Source organism: Glycine max, chromosome 9 (assembly GCF_000004515.6).
Source record: "Glycine max cultivar Williams 82 chromosome 9, Glycine_max_v4.0, whole genome shotgun sequence".
In the NCBI taxonomy this organism is placed as follows: Eukaryota; Viridiplantae; Streptophyta; class Magnoliopsida; order Fabales; family Fabaceae; genus Glycine; species Glycine max.
Genome location: NC_038245.2, coordinates 43,384,819 through 43,404,082, shown reverse-complemented (window position 1 = coordinate 43,404,082; position 19,264 = coordinate 43,384,819). Strand labels below are relative to the sequence as shown.

The window sequence follows — 19,264 nt, the reverse complement described above, 5'->3', positions numbered from 1 at the left end:
AACACCCATAATCTTTAATCTAGAAAAATAATATTAGCAAAAGAAAATAAACAAGGTTCAAATAAGTATATGGAGAGGTATCTAATTAGTGTCCAATCCCTGAAAGGATCAACCACGGGATAAAAAAAAATCTTTATTAATATATTTTAGTACCTCTTAGAATTAATTTTTTCCTCCAAAATCATAATAAAAATTAAAAATTGAAGCAACTATTTATTGCTTTGACCTTTAAGTTTATTTTGAAATTGACTTTGATAGAATTAAATCTAATCCAATCACATTATTTTACCATGATTTTGGGAGTGAAAATTGATTAAAAGGTATCCAAATGCATGTATGATTAGGCTTTATCTTCTTTCTTCTATTTTCCTCTTTTCTTACAAATAAGTTGCATTTTTTTTTTCATTTTCAGATCCATTCGCCGCTTGTTTCAAATAAAACATTATGTGCATGAAGCAAGGAAGTATCAATTATTTCAAAATAAAAAAATATCAATAATTAATTTTCTCAAAGTGTATTATAAACTTTTATCATTTTTTATCGATAAATAGTAATTAGTTTATTATTTTTGAAAGGAATTTGAACTCCAGACTTCTTTTTCTTTCTTTTTTTCTAAAATCATCAAGTGAATGTTATAATTTCTATAAATCTTTGTCCTAAGTATAATGATTTTCTATGTGACTTCTGTAGCTCGTGTCACGGCAAGAGAAGGAGAGAATTGGAAGAGGAAGAGGAGGGATGAGTTGGGAAATAAAGAAAATGAAACTGCGTGATTAACGTGATAAAGTTGGAAAGAGACACTTTTTCTGGACTTCTGTGTGTGGCAAACTCTCATTTTACAACTTACAAGTGCAAGAAGCTCATGACATGTGCATAAGAAAAAAAAAAACTAGCTATACACTGCTTCTCATCATTCTCTTCCTTGTCCTACCCGGAAACGTCTGGCCCCAATATCATTCATCACTCGATACTCGATAGTTTCCCCTGCTAAATCAACTCATGCTTATCATATACGTAAGACCAGAAACATAAAATATACCATATTTACAAAAAACCTAGAAATTTTCTAGATTATTTGCTAATATTTTATGGGGTCTTAATTAGTTAATTTTCAATAAGGTTTTCATCACCATTTGAACTATCCCAAAAGTATATATTCTCATCTGCATTTTTGTTTACCTTCTCATCTGCATGTGCTTTAAATAATTTAATATCAATAGATCATTTGTTTATAAAATGTCGTATAATATTTTTACAATAACTCTTTGTTTGTCTTCATCACATCAATCATCTTATCCCATCTATTTCTATCTTTCTTTATTGTATAACGTTATGTAAAAAGAAAAAAAGTTGTACCCATTAGTGTACAATTTGTCTAATATGAATGGTTTTCATGAGCATCATGTACATACTATTGAAATGATTACATGATTAAGATTTTATTCACTGTGAGTGTACAACATATATAGAGAATACAAAAGAATAATAATTTCAAAATTATCTACTAAATTATATATAACTTGAATTTAAATTATAACAATTTATAATTAATTACTCTATTATATCCATAGTCTAGCACGTCCTGACAAGATGATGGTAACTAAGACAATGTCAATCTTATTCATCAGAAATTTAAGATGTAAAACATGTAAAATCTTTAATGAGAAGGTCCACATATCGATTAAAGTCAACAAATACAAACTTAACCATTAAACACAAGTGATAACACAAATTTTAACCTCTTAAAAGAAGCAAACAAGCTTAACCACCATAAAACACAAACAAAAAGACTTGACCACCATAAGACAAAAGCAAAAATAATTGGTCTCTACTAGATAATTGTAGGATTTATTCTTAATTATTTTATAGCAATCTAGCCAGTTTCAAGCTTTTGGGTTTGTTTTTGTTTGAAACTTTTGGTATTTAAAAGATACTTTGAATTATATGAAATGAATTTTTTTATTGATAAATATTAATTTATTAACTTTTATTAGAAATGTCAATAAAAGATATTCAAATCCACCATCTTTTTTTAAAACCATCAATTTTCAATTACTCAATCTTATATCTCCTTTAATCAATGAAGTTAATCAATCAAGTAGATTGAGTGGATCTACTCAATAAAAAGACAAAGCTCTATTAATATATACTTCATTAATACTCATTATTTATTTATTTCACTCTTTTCTTTTCACATTATATCATGTATATCATACATATATTTTGGTACCTACCAAAATTTTCCCTAATATTTATATCAATGATGTTTACAATTATATATTATTATAAAATATCTATTATTTTATAATCTATGTCAATATAAAAAAATATATTATCAATTAATAAAATCCTGAGTATAATTTTTAAAATAATTATTTGAAAGATTAGCAAATTTACCGTACATAAGAATTGTAATTAGATTACTTTTAGTGTTTTTTTCTTCTTATAATTAATATTATTTTAGCTTCGATAATACTATATCTAAATTCATTCCCTCTGTTAAAAATCAAGTCAATTCATTCTACCTACCCACTCACCAATCTAGACATTAATTTTGGGTCAAGTCTAAATCAAATAAAATTAAAATCAATGAACGGTCTCAAAATATCAATAGAGTTTGGGTCAGGATTAACACGTTCTAGCCTTGAAAGTTCAAACAATTACGTTAGACAGAAAATGTTGAAAGGAGAAGAATAAGAAAAGAAAAGGAAAGAGAAAGAAGAGAAATTGGGAGAATGAAAAGAAGGATAAATATACAAAGAAAAGGACAAGAAGTGAAATGATGGGGGTGGCTGGTGAATGGTGTTGGGTTCGAATCCTCTCAATTCAAAACCGGTGGCCAAAAAAAAGCAGAAGAAAACAAAAATGGTGACGGAGACGAAAGCATTATTCTCGTTTTTAGGAAGGTGACTGCGATAGAGACATATATGTATGTAGCTGATTACAGGAGAAGCTTTAGGCTCAACACTTGACATTTCTATACTTACCTTAAAATGTATTTTAATTTTCTCTAAAATTTCCTTTGAACTATGAAGTGCTAATTCTAGTAGTTACGTAATTTTTGTCCCCCTCACTATTCCCCATATATCCATACAAACAACTTATCCGAGGGAACAAGAGTGCTTCTTTTAGGCTGATGCCATGTATGGCTTGTGTATCATATATGATGCACTTCTCGCTGGCAATGCTATGCATAATATATATATATATATATAAAATACGTACTGTGATCTCTATTTTGAAGTGTCAAGGAAAAACTAAACATGATAGGGGGATCGGACTCATTCATTGCACCGACAAGTTAAACATTTATAATTAATCATCTATATTCTATAGTTTCAAACTTTGGTTGGATCTGTTGATTTTACTGAAGTAAGCTAAATACTTTAACTAGCATGTTAGACCAGTTAATTTGATCATTTTTTACTAATAGTTTGGTAACTCGGCCAGATTAATAATTTGGCCAAAAATCAACTAGGTCATGTATTTAGGGGTGGGGTGTGGGGTGTAGGATTATCCATGAAATAAAAAAAAAAAACTAAACCTTAAATAAACAACATAAGAAGAAAGACTTTAATTAAAACATATTATATTATCAACTAATAAAAAAAGTATGGTTTTTAAGATATATGATCAACCAATAAAGATAGTGCAGTATATGATTTCTTTTATAATACTCGTACATATACTATTTTCTCTAAGAAAAATGATAAGCTTCACATTTATTTGGCAAAGAAAGAGGGTTTAAGACATAAATTTGATTCATTAACTATAGTTATATCTTCTGTTATAAATTAACTTTTACGAGTAAATCACATTAATTCTCTTCTCTTGAAAGGTGTTAAATAATTTATTTTATTTTAACTTATGAGTTTAATTTCTATGCATTTTCAATGTGTAAAAAAATTACATGGTCAACTTATAAGAAATCATATAGTAGATATGCTTTTTAAGTAGTTATGGTAATCCTCTTCAACATAAATAAATCTTTTAATTATGGTGAAAAATATGTCTTGAAAGTGTCTCTTAATGATTTGTTTTATCTTTCTACAGCCTTCCGTGTCACTAAATTTGAATATTTTATTTTAGATGATAAAATGAATCGAGTTTGAATAGTCTGCTTCTGCATGGTAGGGTTGGTAGAAACATCATGTTTTTGTAAAATTAAATAAATTGGTTTACACGGAAAAAAATATTGTTTTTGGGTTTAATACTTTTGGTTAACACGTTTTGTAAGAAGTAACATCAATAAAAAAAAAAAGGTGTATTTTTTCTGAGAAGTAACATCAGTCTACCAATAGAAAAACAAACACACACCTCTAATCACATCTCTAATCTGGTACCCATGCCACTCACAAACTATTGGTAACAACCAATACGTAAGGAATTCAAACCTATTATTATACTCAACTTCCTAAAAGCTAACATCAATTACACTTGTATTAATTCATTTGTTATGAAAACTTTACATATGGTGTATGAACACATAAAAAAAAAGATATATATATATATATATATATATATATAAATAAGTAGTTCGAAAAAACGTTTTGATTAGTTTTTAACATTTGTTATTAGCTGAAAAATTTGTTTGATTGTTCGACAAATAAATTTTTTTAATTATATTTGACAAGTCATTTCAATTAAGTTTTAACCTATTTTACTAACTAAAAAAAATCATTTAACTGTTGGATTAATAAATTTTTTTACTAGTTTTTAACATTTTTTGAAATGTTACACATTCTTTAAAACACGAGCTTCTATCTTTTTGTATTTTTTTTCTTTTTTATCCTTAATGTATTTATCAAATTTTTTACTTATCCTTTTTAAATAAATCCAGGTTTTATTATTTTTTTTACTCATTCGTATGTTTGTTTTGTTTTTTTTCCTCCAACGTACATACTCCTCATCTTGTTTCACAACATGCACACTAACATTTTTTTCTCCATATAATGGCATTTTTTTATTTTTTTTTTCACTCCTTATGTCATGCTTTGATAGGTTATCTTTACAATATTTTGATTGTGAAATTTTTCACTATGGATGAGTAAAAAAAGAAACATAAGAGTTGATTAGGACTATGTTTTGATAGATTCTCTTTACCTTTCATCATTTATTCTTGATTTTTTTTTTTTTTGCAATTGTTCAAACTTTTATAAATTAATTACAATTTACAAATGTGTTCTTGTATTGTAACATGATAGAGGTTGCTTTTAGTGAGAGTATTGTTTGCTTAGATTTGTTTAATTTTCATAAGTTATGAATTTAGTGGTGTAGGATAATTCATCCTTTTTGTAAGACAATACTTTTGTGATTTGATTGGCATGTCTTATGTCTTGTAATGATAATCCCTTTTGCGTGAGAAAAAATAGAGTCATGCCTTATGTCTTTATATTATCTAATGGCATTCAGTTCTTGACACATGTTGTGTTGGATTTTTATATGCACAATAAAATTTTATTTTCTCTTAAAAAAAATTTAGTACTTGATGATGAAATTGTTTCTGTATTCTATTTTTAACTATGATACACAATTGAGTTTTTTTATATATTTTATTTTATTTTTTACTTCAATTCGTTCATTATACTTTTTTGATAAATTTGTAAGATGATTTCAATTAATGATATTACGAAGAAAGGGATCAATTTTAAATGGACCATGAGTATGAAATATCTTTGTGTAAGCTTTGCATCAAATTCATTAGGAAGAATAAGCGTGTAGCATTTAGATGGAAGGACATTAATCAAGAATTTGAAGTCATCATCAACCACATGTCTTTACAAAATATTGAAGAAAAAGTATGATTATATGAAGACAGATTGCACATTTAAAAGTTTTTGAAGTTTGAGGAAACTGACTTAGGGTGGGATCCTACTATAAGAAAGTTTAGTGGTCTAAACGAGTGGTGGGGCAAAAAGATTAAGGTTAGTTTATTATATATATTGTTGTAGTTAATTTATAATATAAGTAATTCATTATAAAATTTTGTTTAATGATTAATTATCCATTTTTTTGCAAGAGAAGCTTCATGTTAAAAGATTTTATAATAAATCAATAGATTATTCACTTGATGAATTATAGAATCAACTATTTAAAGATAGTTATGCAACGGGTGAAAATGTTATTGCACCTTCTATGGATCCTAAGGTTGATGAAGTTCTGGAATATGAGAATATAAATGGTGAGGAAGGAGATAAAAAGATTGATAGGAAAAACACTCATTATGAGAGAGATAGAGGTATTGTTGATAGGGAATATAATCAATATGTTTATCAAGCAAAAGATTTGTTAAATAAACATATCTTTTTTGCCTAATTTCATGCATGAATTTAGTAGTATCCAAGCACATGACCAAGATCAGAGTAACACAAGCACCAAGTTAGACTGGTTGTACTAACAAATCTGCATAAACGAAAAATATAGAGGATACATCTAGTGAGATGAAAGAATTGTACAACAATATTGCTAATTTAGTATGGAATCATAGGTCAGATTTACTTTAGTTTATTTTTTTTATATTATGTTTTAGATATTTTTATATTACATTCTTAATTTAACAATTATACTATTTATTTTATTAATTTAACATTATAAATGAAGACATTGATAGTTTTTTTTGTTATTATATTTTATATTTTTTTATGTTACAATATTTATTTTAACCATTATACCACTTATAATATTTAATTTATTATTTCAACACTATATTTTGTCTATTATTTTTTGAACGGTTTTATATATAATTTATTTTAACTAATACACTAATTAACATAATAAAAGTATAATATCTACTTAAGTGTATTTTCTTATATTATTTTTAACTTGATTAAAAATATTGTAAGATATAGTATAAAATTAATAGTAGAATACTTAACATGAAAAAATATAGCATAAAATAATAGAATATAAATGTTTATATCTATCATTTTTTACATTTTTCAGCTACTTTAACCGAATGTTTCTAATTTAATAAGTCAACTTTTCATTTTTTAACTACTAGCTAGTTTTTCAACTAGTCTACTTCAACCAAATGCTTCTAATTCAATAAGCAAACTTTTTCATATTTTAACACTAGCTAGTTTTTCAACTAGTTGCGTTTTTTTTAACGCTACATGAAGTAGATATTTTAAAACGCTAGTTTCTAACTTTTTTATTTATTTTCATTCTTATTTTTAATATATTTATTAAATTTCCTAATTATCTTTTTTAAATAAATCATGATTTTACTACATTTAAGTCATTTTTAACCGCTAGTTTAACTGAGGTTTAGCCAAAGTAATAAAATTTCGTATAACTTTTCAAACAAATAGTGTAGGTGTAATTAACACTACCCTTAAAAGAGTTTAATTTATGTTTTTATTTGTCTCTCAAGTAGTTTTAAGGAAAAGAGTGAATGTATGCTAAATTATGCTGAAGAGCCATACCAGGTTTTTTGCCTGTTGTTGCTTCGGGAGGTATTCACTATAATTGATCATCTTATATGATAAAATTATCATGAGTAAATTAATTTTGGTACAAAATAATAATAATGATAACAATGATTTCATACACTGTATTTTCTAAACAGAAAAGTTCATTTGCAACTCCAGCTTTTCACTACAAGAGTTGGAATTCTATATTATAAAAACTACACACAAACAATATTCCATATGAATTGTTACAGGAGCGAGCAGCCCCTTTTTTTTGAAGTTGGATCTACTATCTTGACCAGATTTTCTTCTTAGTGTCCCTCTCTTTGATTCCTTGAACCTGATCTCTGCTTGTGCTAGCTCTCTTGTGAGACACTGGGGCTAGATTAGCAGTGACTGGCCTTGGTGTTGGCCTCAAACCCCTCACTATTTTAGGTGGATCAGATTTCCTTGCGACTCTTCTATCGTGTTGTAATGATGATGGCATGGCAAAGTTGTTTTCATCATTGCTTCTAAACTCTCTTTTGCTTCTAATCTTGTGAGTGGAATCATTCCCTTTGAACAAACAAGAACCTTGACTTATCTTACGAGTGGAACCATTCCCTTTGAACAAAGAAGAACCTTGACTAATCTGGCGATTTTCTGAGTCTGAACACCTTAAAATGCCAGTCTCAATCTCGCTTGGACATTCTTCACTCATGCAGCTTTTACCTACATCTGGTGTGGCTGCTTTTACTGTTGCATCCACAAAAGAATCAGTTTGTTGCCACTGTTGCTCTCGCTCTCGGTATCTGTCCTCCAGTTGTTCCATCTGTCATGACATATATTGACACATGAGCACACGAATTAATATAAAAACAATTCACTTGAAAGAGGCAACGACAGCCAAGTGCGATAAATGATGAAAATTGAACACTGATAATGGTTCCTGTCAGTGTGTGAAGGAGTTATTAACTAGGATATTACTCTTAAATGACTGTGATCAAATGCACAACAGAAACAAATTGTTAAATTTCTTATTTGAGAAGTGGAAAGTACCTGTTGACGAAGCAAGGACATTGAGCTTTGTTCCTGCTCTTTCAGTTTTCTCTCAAGCTCCTTGATCTGAAGAACATGAAGCAATGAACATAAACAGAGGGATCTTTAAATATATCCCATTATCAAAATACGCAGAATATATAATTGTACAAAGCAACTCTAATTGTTGGCAACCTTATCTTTCAAAATGGCAGATTCAGATTCAGACCCTTGCATCTGATCTTTCAGTTTTTTCTCTAGATCCCAAACCTGCTTACGAAGAAGAACTGATTTAGTGATTGAGAGAAAAAATGGTAAACTTTTTCTTCAAGGAATAATTCATCACATGATAATGCATGTTAATGCCAAGGTTTTGCCAAGAAAAAAAGAATTAAAGTTGAGTGGAAAGGAAAGCAATTTTCCCAAAGTAACAGACGAACCTTCTGTTGAAAACTTGCTGATTCTGACTGCAGTTGTTCTTTCATCTTTTTCTCTAGCTCTTTCACCTTCAATAGAGACAAGTGTTTTGTCAGAAATGAATGTGAGTGACGAAGTAAACCAAGGATTTAATTTTATTTAATGACAAACTCAAACCAAGCACACTTTTTTTGAGGTATGTTTATATGTGGAGTTAGCCAAGTGGCCCATCAATATGGACTAATGGACATTGATGTCAAAAAAAATTTAATGTAGGAGCTGACAAACCAAGACAAAAACATCATGCTAGACATCCCTTGTTGTTACTAAAAGAATGTGTCGATGAGCAAAAAAGTTCAAATAGCAATGTCGAACAAAAACCAACCTTTTGTTGAAGAGTACTGCAGGTTTCTTCTTTTCCTCTCAATTTGTCAGATAATTGAGAGATTTGTTTCTCTGAGTCATTTTGCATGGCTTTTTTCAACTCGATCTGTCCCTCAAGTTCTTTAATCTTTTCTTGCAGATTTTTGTAAATTTGATCCTTGCCTTTGGCCTTACTCTCCAAGTTTTGCAAATTTTCTTCAAGTTTTCGCATAGATTCATCTTTAATTCTGCACTCACTCCGTGCTTTTTCAAGCTAAAGCCAAAATGTAAAAGGAAGAAAACATTAACTTGTATTCTAGAACATGGGGAAATAGAAAATAAATTTCAATGTGTTCAAGTAGGATCATCAACCTACCATTGCTTTCATCTTTTGAACCTCACTTGTATCAATTTGCTTCTTAACAGGACCCAACTCAACACCCCTCACTCTAGTTGCAAAATTAAGTGAGCTCAGTGTCTCACCTACGTCCTGGTCTGATGGACTTATTTGTACAAACATCAAAGTTTTGGAGTCACCTCCTGCAATGTTTTACAAAAAATAAGCAAGGAATGTTACCAATATATATATATATATATATATATATATATGTTGCAGAAACAGGATCTTACTCCTCAAAAACACATAAAAAGCTGAAGTGACTAGACATACCTAGTGAGTCTTGAAGTAAATGTGTCAGTTTTGAATTCCTGAAACCACCAAAAGGAAAGAGCATGAATAAAACTTATATTTACATATTAAGATGCGCTTGGGGTAAAGAGTGCAGATATACCGATATGGTATGTGACTGCTTTTCGCTGCTAGAGCGGATATTACATCTCCAAGGGCAGAAAGAGATCGATTTATATTTTGTGCTTCCTTCAGTCGTTCCCCTTGCACATCAGTCTTTGCAAGTCTTTCACTACCTGCCAAATCCACAAGCCAAAGTTTGCTCTTGGTAGACTCGCCATTCAACAAATTTTTAGCCTTTACTGCTATACAAAGAAGGCTGAAACAGATATAAGCAATTGTTAAAAATTATAGGAAAAAAAACCATATTGATTCAGAGGTCTAGACAAGAAATCTTTTTAGTATGATAAAAAAAGAAAAAATACAAGAGCTTGGTACCAGTGAGATCGACTGCTATGCTCATTAACGTTATTACTTCCAACTGCTCTAGCATTATTTCCAACCTGTAGTACATTCCACACTTCATTTATGTTATCAATCCTGGCTTCTACAACACCAGGAACATGATGAAATCCTTCAGAAGCTTGTTTTATCTCCAACCTGATAATCATTTCAAGATAAATCATTCTAGCTACTTTAGTTTCCTGCTCAGACTAGTGATATTGCATATTCTAGCATGCTTGAAACCACATTACTATATCAGACTATCTTACAAATGGAACCAGTGATAAACATAACAAATTACCTCTTTGATGTTTGTCCTGTAGCCAATAAATCTCTGATTTGTTCATTGTAAACCTCTATCACACTAACAGATATGTCATATGAAAATGTTTCACTCCTTTCCTTACTAACTTTAAACAAGTGCTCAAGAGTCCTGTAATTTACTCCTCTATTCTGCTGTGTTCCTTCCATGGTGAATGTCTTCCCTGTTCCTGTTTGTCCATAAGCAAAGATGCAAACATTGTAGCCATCCAGTACAGAGATTACCATTGATGATGCATCAGCAAAAACATCAACTGTTAAAACATAGAAAGCACTGTTGTTTAGAAAAGTTGCAATTATGTTAAATAATAAGAGCGATGACATTCAAGGCTCAAGCAAACAGTTATTGTGTTACACTTTTCAGATACCTTGATCATCTTTTGGTGTATAAACTCTGTCAAATCTGAATGACTTTTTGGTGGAGCCACTTGTCAAAATTCCAAGGCAACTATCCTTTGCTGCATCAAAATCCACAATTGTATTGCATCCAGCTGAGATTTCAGCCTTATTCAATGGACGACATCGACAGAAAACCCTAATGTTCCCTATTATTCATAACAGAAGTGCCATTAGTGCCTTTGACTTAAAATAGTTCTCTTTAGATCAGAAAAAAGTCCATATATACTATGTAGAATAAGTAAACATGACATGAGAACATACCTTTAGCCTCTTGAACTTCATTGAAGAGTTTCTTTCTCTTTGCCATCTCTTCGTTGTACTTCACTTTGAGATCTTCACACTGCTTAACTGCAGAAAGAAGTTTTTAGTCCCATAAGATTATTTGTACTATTTCAAAACAAGAAATTATCTGCAAACTTACATTGAGAAAATTGGAAACTAAATAATATAACTAAAGCATACCCAAATCCTGAACTGCAAAAACCATCTTATTTAATTCAGGGATTGAATCAACACATTCATGTGCTTCAAAGGAAAGATTTGAATAATCACTCTTCATCAACTGCAAAACAAATTTGGCATAAAATGTAAGTAATCCTGAGAATAAATAATAATAATAATAATATTGATAATAGCTTTAAATTTATCTAACTCCTTCCTGAATTTCATCATTTACCTTTATTTTTTCTTGTAAACTGTTAATTGCTTCCGCCCATTTCTTCTTATCAAGCTCATACCTATTAGAAATATTCCTCAGGCTTTCAGCTTGTTTCTCTACAGTTTGATCTGTCAAGGAAGTTGCCAATAGAATTAGGAATCAGATCTTTAAATTACTACAAACACATGTTAATGAATCTCATAAATGAGTTAAAAATTAAGTTTTTAAAGACTCTAATTTCCATGCTCTTGAAGGGAACCCTGCAAAACTTACCAGTTGTGAGTGAATTAAATGTCACTTTGTCAAGTTCCATCTGAACTTCCTCCAATTGCTCATTTGTTGCAGTTAATGACATCCATGCCTGATAGCATTCTTTTGCCTTGAGATCGCACTGCATTGTGAGCTCTTTTATCTTGCTCTCATACTTTGCTGTAGACTTTGCCTGCATAACTTTCATCTGAAACATTCCAATGAAAAGCAGGAAAAGCAAAATGTTGTGAGTCAGTGACACTTGCACTTCAAACTGCCACTTATCAACAAGGTTACACCTCTAACCTGTGATGAAGGAATTTCAATCTGTACAGCACAGGAGCTACATTTAATGTAATCACTTTTCACTTGCGGAACTGTTTGAAAAAATTACAAAAAAAAGACAGGAAATTGCTGAGTAACATCTATGCCAGTGGCAAAATAATTCAAGCACATTAAATAGAAATACAGTACCTGGAGCCTTTGTTGCTCTCCTAATGCAAATCCCACTAACGACTGGGCTTCCAGATATACTTTCAAATCTTATGAGAATCACCCCATCATCCTTAACAGACACCCTTAAGTCAACCATCTGTAGTGGCTTATTGGCTCCAACAACTGCATAGATATCCAATTCAGATAGAACCTGCCATTTTATTTCAATAAAAAAAGAAGTTGAAGCCTTTACTTGAATAAATTATTCAAATGTAAATGCATAAAAAATATATATTCTAGCTTGTACAGAAAAAACTTGCCTTTTCATCTTGAATGTGTACGTTGAACACCCTCATTCCTTTGGGCCCATTTATGTTAATGATCTCCACAAAATGAAGATCGACAATGTAGTCTCCAGGAGGAAGATTATCAAACCTATAACAAAAGCTTCCCAACCTAGCTGATTGGTAGATAAATGGGTAGTCTCCACCCTCCACTATTTGCTCATTGGTACGCATAACGTTGCCACCGTCAAAATATGTGTCAGCCAGGAAAGTTATTCCACCAGCTTCTTCACTAAAAGCATCCCCTCCCGCATTCACAAACATGAAACAATCCTCTTCTGCTTCAAAACGACATAATAGTAAAATTATGCATTAGATCTACATAAGCATAAGCCTCAAGTCCTTTCTCAATACTTAAAACACAGTGCTTTGGATTTTTCTGCAAACTTCACTGAAAATTCAAATTCAAAAAAGTTGATCTAATTACCCGTGTAATCATCAGATTAGCACAACACTTCCAAACTAATCCCAAGTACAATTTACTTAACCCTAATCCAAAATTCTAAAACCCCAAAATTAACACTTCCAAACTAATCCCAAGTACAATTTACTTAACCCTAATCCAAAATTCTAAAACCCCAAAATTAACACTTCACTACACAATTGCCAACAAACAGTCATGTCACTAGATAAAATAAACAGAACGAGTTTGAAATCCGGTTGAAAGGGGTGATTTAAGCGTAATTGGGAAAAGGGTAGAGGTAGAAGCACTAAATTTCAACTTAGAAAGAGGAAAAATGCAACCTTTTCTAATCTATTTTTCATTTCTTGTCACAATCCTGAAAAACATAATACCTTTCGGAATTTGAGATATTCTAACCTGCGTTGTCAGATCTCGTAAACCCAGTTGGGATCAGTCTTGAGCTGGAGTCGCAAACCATCGAATCGAACAAGGACTCGTTGGCGTCTTGCATTGGAGAATCTTTAGGCTCTGAGATTAGGGTTTGTGGGTATTGCAGAACGTCGTTAGATTGAGTCGGATCCATGTGAAAGATGGAGGCTTGGCAATCAAGAAGGAATTTCTAGAGAGAGAGGGAGAGAGAGAGAACTGGTTCCGTGCCAGAAAGAAATTTTCAGAGTGCTTCGAACCGTGGCGAGGGAGGGGAATGGGATCCTTCAAATTTGAATTTGGAGACCGTTGTTGGTTGATAAGTTTTGAATTAAACCGTTGAAGTATCTCCTTTCTTCTTTCCCTTTTGCACTTTCTAAGAGAAAACCTATCAATTTATCGGATACACTACTTGCCTAGATGAAATATGAAAACTATTTAAGGTAAACTAATTTTTATTTGGAGGAGAAAAATGGTTATGAAAGTTTTAAATAATTATCCGATGATAATTTATGGATAAAAATTTATTAATTTTTAAAATAATTATATTAAAATAATTTAAATAATAATTTATGATTGACCGATGACCATTACATAGATATTAAATTTTATTTGGAGTGCCCATCAAATACATTAAATTTGAAAAATAACATGTTTGATAAATTTTAAATGTTTTTTTAAGATAAACCATCAATTTTTACACTAAAAAAATATTGTAATAAAATAATATTGTAATAGTTAATTTGTATAAGAATTTTTATGTTTGAATATGTTAGGTGAAATGTAGTTTTAGGATCGTTTATTTATTTGAATTTTCTAAAACAATCAATTTTCTATTGTAAAATTAAAAAAAATTATAATAGTTATTTTGTATTAAAATTAATAAATTAATTAATGCGGGACAATGATAGGAAAAAGTTAACTAGGAAATAATCTTTTAGCATTTAATCAAAATATTTAAAATCTTGATTTATTTATTTATTTGATATAAAAATGTTTATGTGAATTGGTTCCAAAAACTTGTTAGAATTAAGGCATGCCTCATGATTCAAAGAATACTTACAATTTACAAATAAAGCTTACAAAGGTATTTAAAATCTTTTATTTGAAAAAATAAACTATTTTCCTTTGTAATATATTATGATATAATTTTTATCAGTATCACCAAATAATATAAAATAAAATAAAAAATAGATTATAATATAAAAATTATTTCAATCTAAATGCACACTTTTTTATGTGTTTGGATTAAAAGGAAAACAAATATGAAGAATAGAAAGAAAAAAAAAATTGGAAAGGGTCAACATGTTATTTTAGTGGTTTTTCTCCTATTAATTACCATTTTTTAGTTACAAGACTTAAATCTCATATTTTATTTAAGATATTCAAGTTTAATTTCACTTAAATCTATGGTTGATATCAATTTGTTTTCTTACAGTCAATAACAATAAACCCACCTTATGTGACACCTCATTATTAATTGTGAGGCTAAAAAAGGATTAATGTATAATTTTGTTTAAATTAAACTATAAATAAATTAATTAAAATCATGTTTTTTATATAGAGTAATTGGCATTATACCAAAAAAAAAAAAAGTAGAGTAATTGGCGGAGGTACATTTATCAATAGCCTAGTGTGGAATACCAGTTTGGATTGGGTCCTGTTCTATTTGGGCCTCGTGTCATGTACCCTAGGCTTAAAAAAGATTAATATATGAAACTTACCGATTATTGTCCAATTCGTATCGATTTTATGAAAGGATAAAATGAGAATTATGTTGATTTGTTGGGTATACCAGCAATTATGCTGGGTGTGTGTAACAACAGCCCTAAGAAAACTCAAATAGGACTTTTTGGGGAATTAATGGGCCTAAACATTTTACCGATGGTCTGCCACTGATATCACAAGTCCACTTTGAGCTAGTTTCAGAAATATATTCCTAAATGAGGTTGAAGCTGAACTTGGAAGCAACCAGTTTGTTATTTACATGATAAATGGAGTATGCCTTTTTTTCCTTTAAGTTTTGCCTGATGGCCCTTCCCCATGTTTGGGTTACCGGCCATTCTAAAGACACCCAAAGGTATGTTTTGATGCAAAAAATATAATGGGTTTACTTATTTAAAAGTACGTTTTTTTAAGGCTTATTTAAAAGTACGTTGAACATGCATATAGAGTGCATAGACTCTTGTCTCTTGGTGTTTAAAAACTTGTATTACTAATGTTACATGAGCTGCATCTATTTGAAGACTTCGTTTTAATTTGTTCCCCCCATATGTATATCCATTTTAGCATTTTACGCATGGATCAGTTTTTATGCAATCCACGTGCGGGTTGTCCACTTTTCTCTTGCCCGTCCGTAGAGGTTAATAAAGAGAATGATCACGTAGTACTGAATTGCTAATTGTACCCAGTTAGTGCTTCAAAGAGTAATTTATACCAGATTCTTTGGTTGAAACATTATGATGCTGATTAGGATCAATGTGATTATTCCTTTTTCTTTGCTTGCCATCTTACCGATGATTTTAATTTTTTGTGTATAGCTTGGTGATAACTGCAAAATTTGAGTTAATTTGATAGTCAATTTTGACTAAAAATGATTGTAATTTCTTTATTTTTATTGTTATTTTTAATGAAATAATAAAAAAATTAATCTTTGTAATTTTTTATTAGCAGAAGTTAAGAGAAAAAAAGATTTCAAGTACTTTAGAAAAAAATTGATACAAAAACGTGAAGAAAAAGTTAAAAATTGAGACAGTTCGTTTAGCGCGCAAGTCACATCCAGCGCATCTCCTCCCTTAGATGTTTAGCGCGAATAAGGCCCACAAAGAAGCACAAAGGTGCACTTAGCACGAAAGCTCGCGCTAAGCGTCAGCGTGAAAAGTAATCTACCTTAGTCTTATAAAAGGAGTAGGAAACAAAAGGAAAAGATACAACCTATACACCCGGACAACACCAACCTCGGAGACTCAGAGCTCTCTAATGAATAGCCTAAGTATTTCTAATAGGTAAAACTCTCTTTCTATGTCCATTATCCCATTTTATTCTTCTATCCATCCATCTTCTTCTATCTACATCAACCCCCTAAAGTGTAAAAGTTTCTCATAGCAATAAGAGGCTAAACCTCCTTAGTTAGGGTCTAGTAGGCTTAAAAAAAGCCACAAGATGTATTATATGCTTAATATTTATGAACGAGACATTTGCGAGATAGATAGATAAGATAGGTTTGTCATTATGAGGCATTAGGAACAAGTATTCTAATAGATGTGTTTAAAAAAAAAATTCACCAAATTGATAAAAAAAATATAAAATAATGCATCTCAGACATGCTAGGTCTCAACATTATCACATTTTGAATTCATCTTTTTTTTATCTTTTACTTTTCCTATTTTATCTTCTACATTTCTTATCTTTTACTTTAATCTCTTATCTCTTTAATTTTTTATCTTATCTCTTAATCTTTTATTTTAAATTTCTTATCATTTCTCTTTTTCTTTCTTTAAATTTTACATTTAAATTTCCTATCTCTTACTTGTAAATTGAATTTGCATCAATCCAAGTATAAACAAAATTTCAAACTCAGACTTTCGAGTATTTTCCTACTTGAAATAATTTAGTGTATTTATCAATAAGTTAATACTTTGATCCTTTTTACCGTGCTTGGTGGTTAAACCACGTTTTTTTTTTATTTATCAACCCCTCAATGAAAGCATTATTGTAGTTTTAAAAGATGCCTCGTGTGTACCTTGCAATTTTGTAAATTGTTACTACATTTCTTTTCGCCATCAAAGTTGCCAAGGTGTTAATTTGCATCGTCAGAGACTCGGCACCCTAGGTTACACAACCAGAAGCATTAATTATTTTCAAAGATGCCCGATATCCCCACATATAAAGCAAAACCCAACATGAATAAAATTGGAGGAAATTATGTGGAGGCTATTTAAAAAAATTCTGAGCGCTATCTAACTAGTATGACATTAAAGGCTAGGGGCCGCTTCTGACATCATGCACATGTTATTTTTTATTTTCATTTTTCACCTTCTATTCTTGGGTTAATGACTTAATTAATACATGTATCCTAAAAAATGGCTAAGTGCATGCAACTCAACTCTTTTTGTGTTAACATGTTTTCTTTTCCTAAACATGTATCATCTAATTTTGTTTGAGCTGAAAATTATTATTATAAGCATAAAATTTCTCTTTTTAAAATATTTAACCTAATTGTATATTTAAAATTTGAATTCAAGACTATTCCTGTATCGATTAATCTACGTACTCCAAAGTATTTTAACATGAATTATAATGACTTGAAATTTCATATACTTATTTATTCAAATGTAATTATGTGAATACAGCTTTCTCTACCTATCCGCCCGAGATGGCAAAAACAAAAATTAACACCGAGCCCGGTATATATGTTTTTTGCTAAAAGGCAAATCTAGAAGGACAGAATATCCTTCGTTGGAATTTAATAAAATTTTATACATATCACTTGTATCTTCTAATTAATAAGTTAAAATAATCTTATACTAGTTAATTATAAATTTTTTAAAAAAGTAATAATTACAGGCAGCAGAGTAATAATTAAATATCAAATAATGATGTACGTAAATTTCCCATGCTTGAATCAACAAATAACTTTTTAAAATCAAATATGTTTCAGTATAAAATTTAGACTTAAATATTGACGTGGGAAAATGAATGTTTGTGCACTTTTTGTAGGGAAGTTGAGGAAAATGTAAATTATGTCTTATTTTCATGTGAACACATAGATGATATTTGAAAAAATTTCTTGAATGGGATGCCATTATCTTCGGCTTTACATCACATAGCTAACATCACTATTGGCAACATGTGTTGGTAAATATGTCGGTGAAGATGAATGCGTGGTGGAGATATCTGTGATGTGCTATAGTTTGGGTTGTCACAATTCAGCAGATTTTATTTCAATATTGGTTGTGGATTAAAGGTTATAAGCAGGAATTCGAAGTGCCTTTTGTACTATGGGCCTCTAATTTTTCCGCATGTATCAGGGGAGGTCAGGCTTAAGAGAGGGGCTAAGGTATTTTGTGTAACTGAATTTGTTGGTGGCAGTAAGCTATTTTACAGTACAAGGTCATTATGTTGTTGGTCTTGTCTTTAACTTTTGGGATAAGTGGGATTTTTTTAGTCTTGATGGTTACTTAATATTTACAATGTTAATGTCAAATATGGTGTAACCCATGTTGGGATGTTGATTTTGTATCCCCTGCACTGCCTTGGTTTCGGATAGGAAGGATGATCCAGAAGGTTGGGTATATCTTATACCTGTTTATATTCTCAATATAATGCTGTTTCTTTTTTCTGATAAAAAAATTAAACATGTTTAAGGTGTTAAATTATTGAATCTTATTATGTATCTCTAATAAATTTTGTTATTATTAACGATCATTTCGATATATTAAAATTTTTGTTTTAAATTAATATTCTCAAAGTGATGTGATATTATTACAATAATATTTTAAAAAAATTAATTCGTAAAGTGAGATATCATTATTTAATTATGATATTAAGGTATAGAAACAAAAATTTTAATATGTCAAAAAACTGAAAATAGAAAAAAAAATGATTATTTTTTCAGAGACCTTGAACATATATTTAATACTAAAATTTACAATTAAAATTATATATAAAATAAAATTCTAATTAGTTAAA

At 30.0% G+C, this 19,264-nt stretch overlaps 1 protein-coding gene across 1 annotated transcript; it reads right to left on the bottom strand.

Moving 5' to 3' along the window:
* Window positions 1-7,455: 7,455 nt before the first annotated feature.
* Window positions 7,456-14,023, bottom strand: LOC100800016 (kinesin-like protein KIN-14R). Its single transcript, XM_006587519.4, has 19 exons — window positions 13,565-14,023; window positions 12,721-13,022; window positions 12,440-12,611; window positions 12,272-12,342; window positions 11,990-12,173; window positions 11,735-11,844; window positions 11,521-11,620; window positions 11,320-11,406; window positions 11,028-11,204; window positions 10,640-10,913; window positions 10,333-10,494; window positions 9,998-10,213; window positions 9,877-9,914; window positions 9,583-9,746; window positions 9,229-9,480; window positions 8,867-8,932; window positions 8,622-8,696; window positions 8,448-8,513; window positions 7,456-8,220 (listed from the first exon to the last, which is right to left on the bottom strand). Exons 1-19 carry the CDS (start codon window positions 13,728-13,730, stop codon window positions 7,699-7,701), a joined length of 3,204 nt encoding a protein of 1,067 aa, XP_006587582.1. The 5' UTR covers window positions 13,731-14,023; the 3' UTR covers window positions 7,456-7,698.
* Between the last annotated feature and the right edge of the window lie 5,241 nt (window positions 14,024-19,264).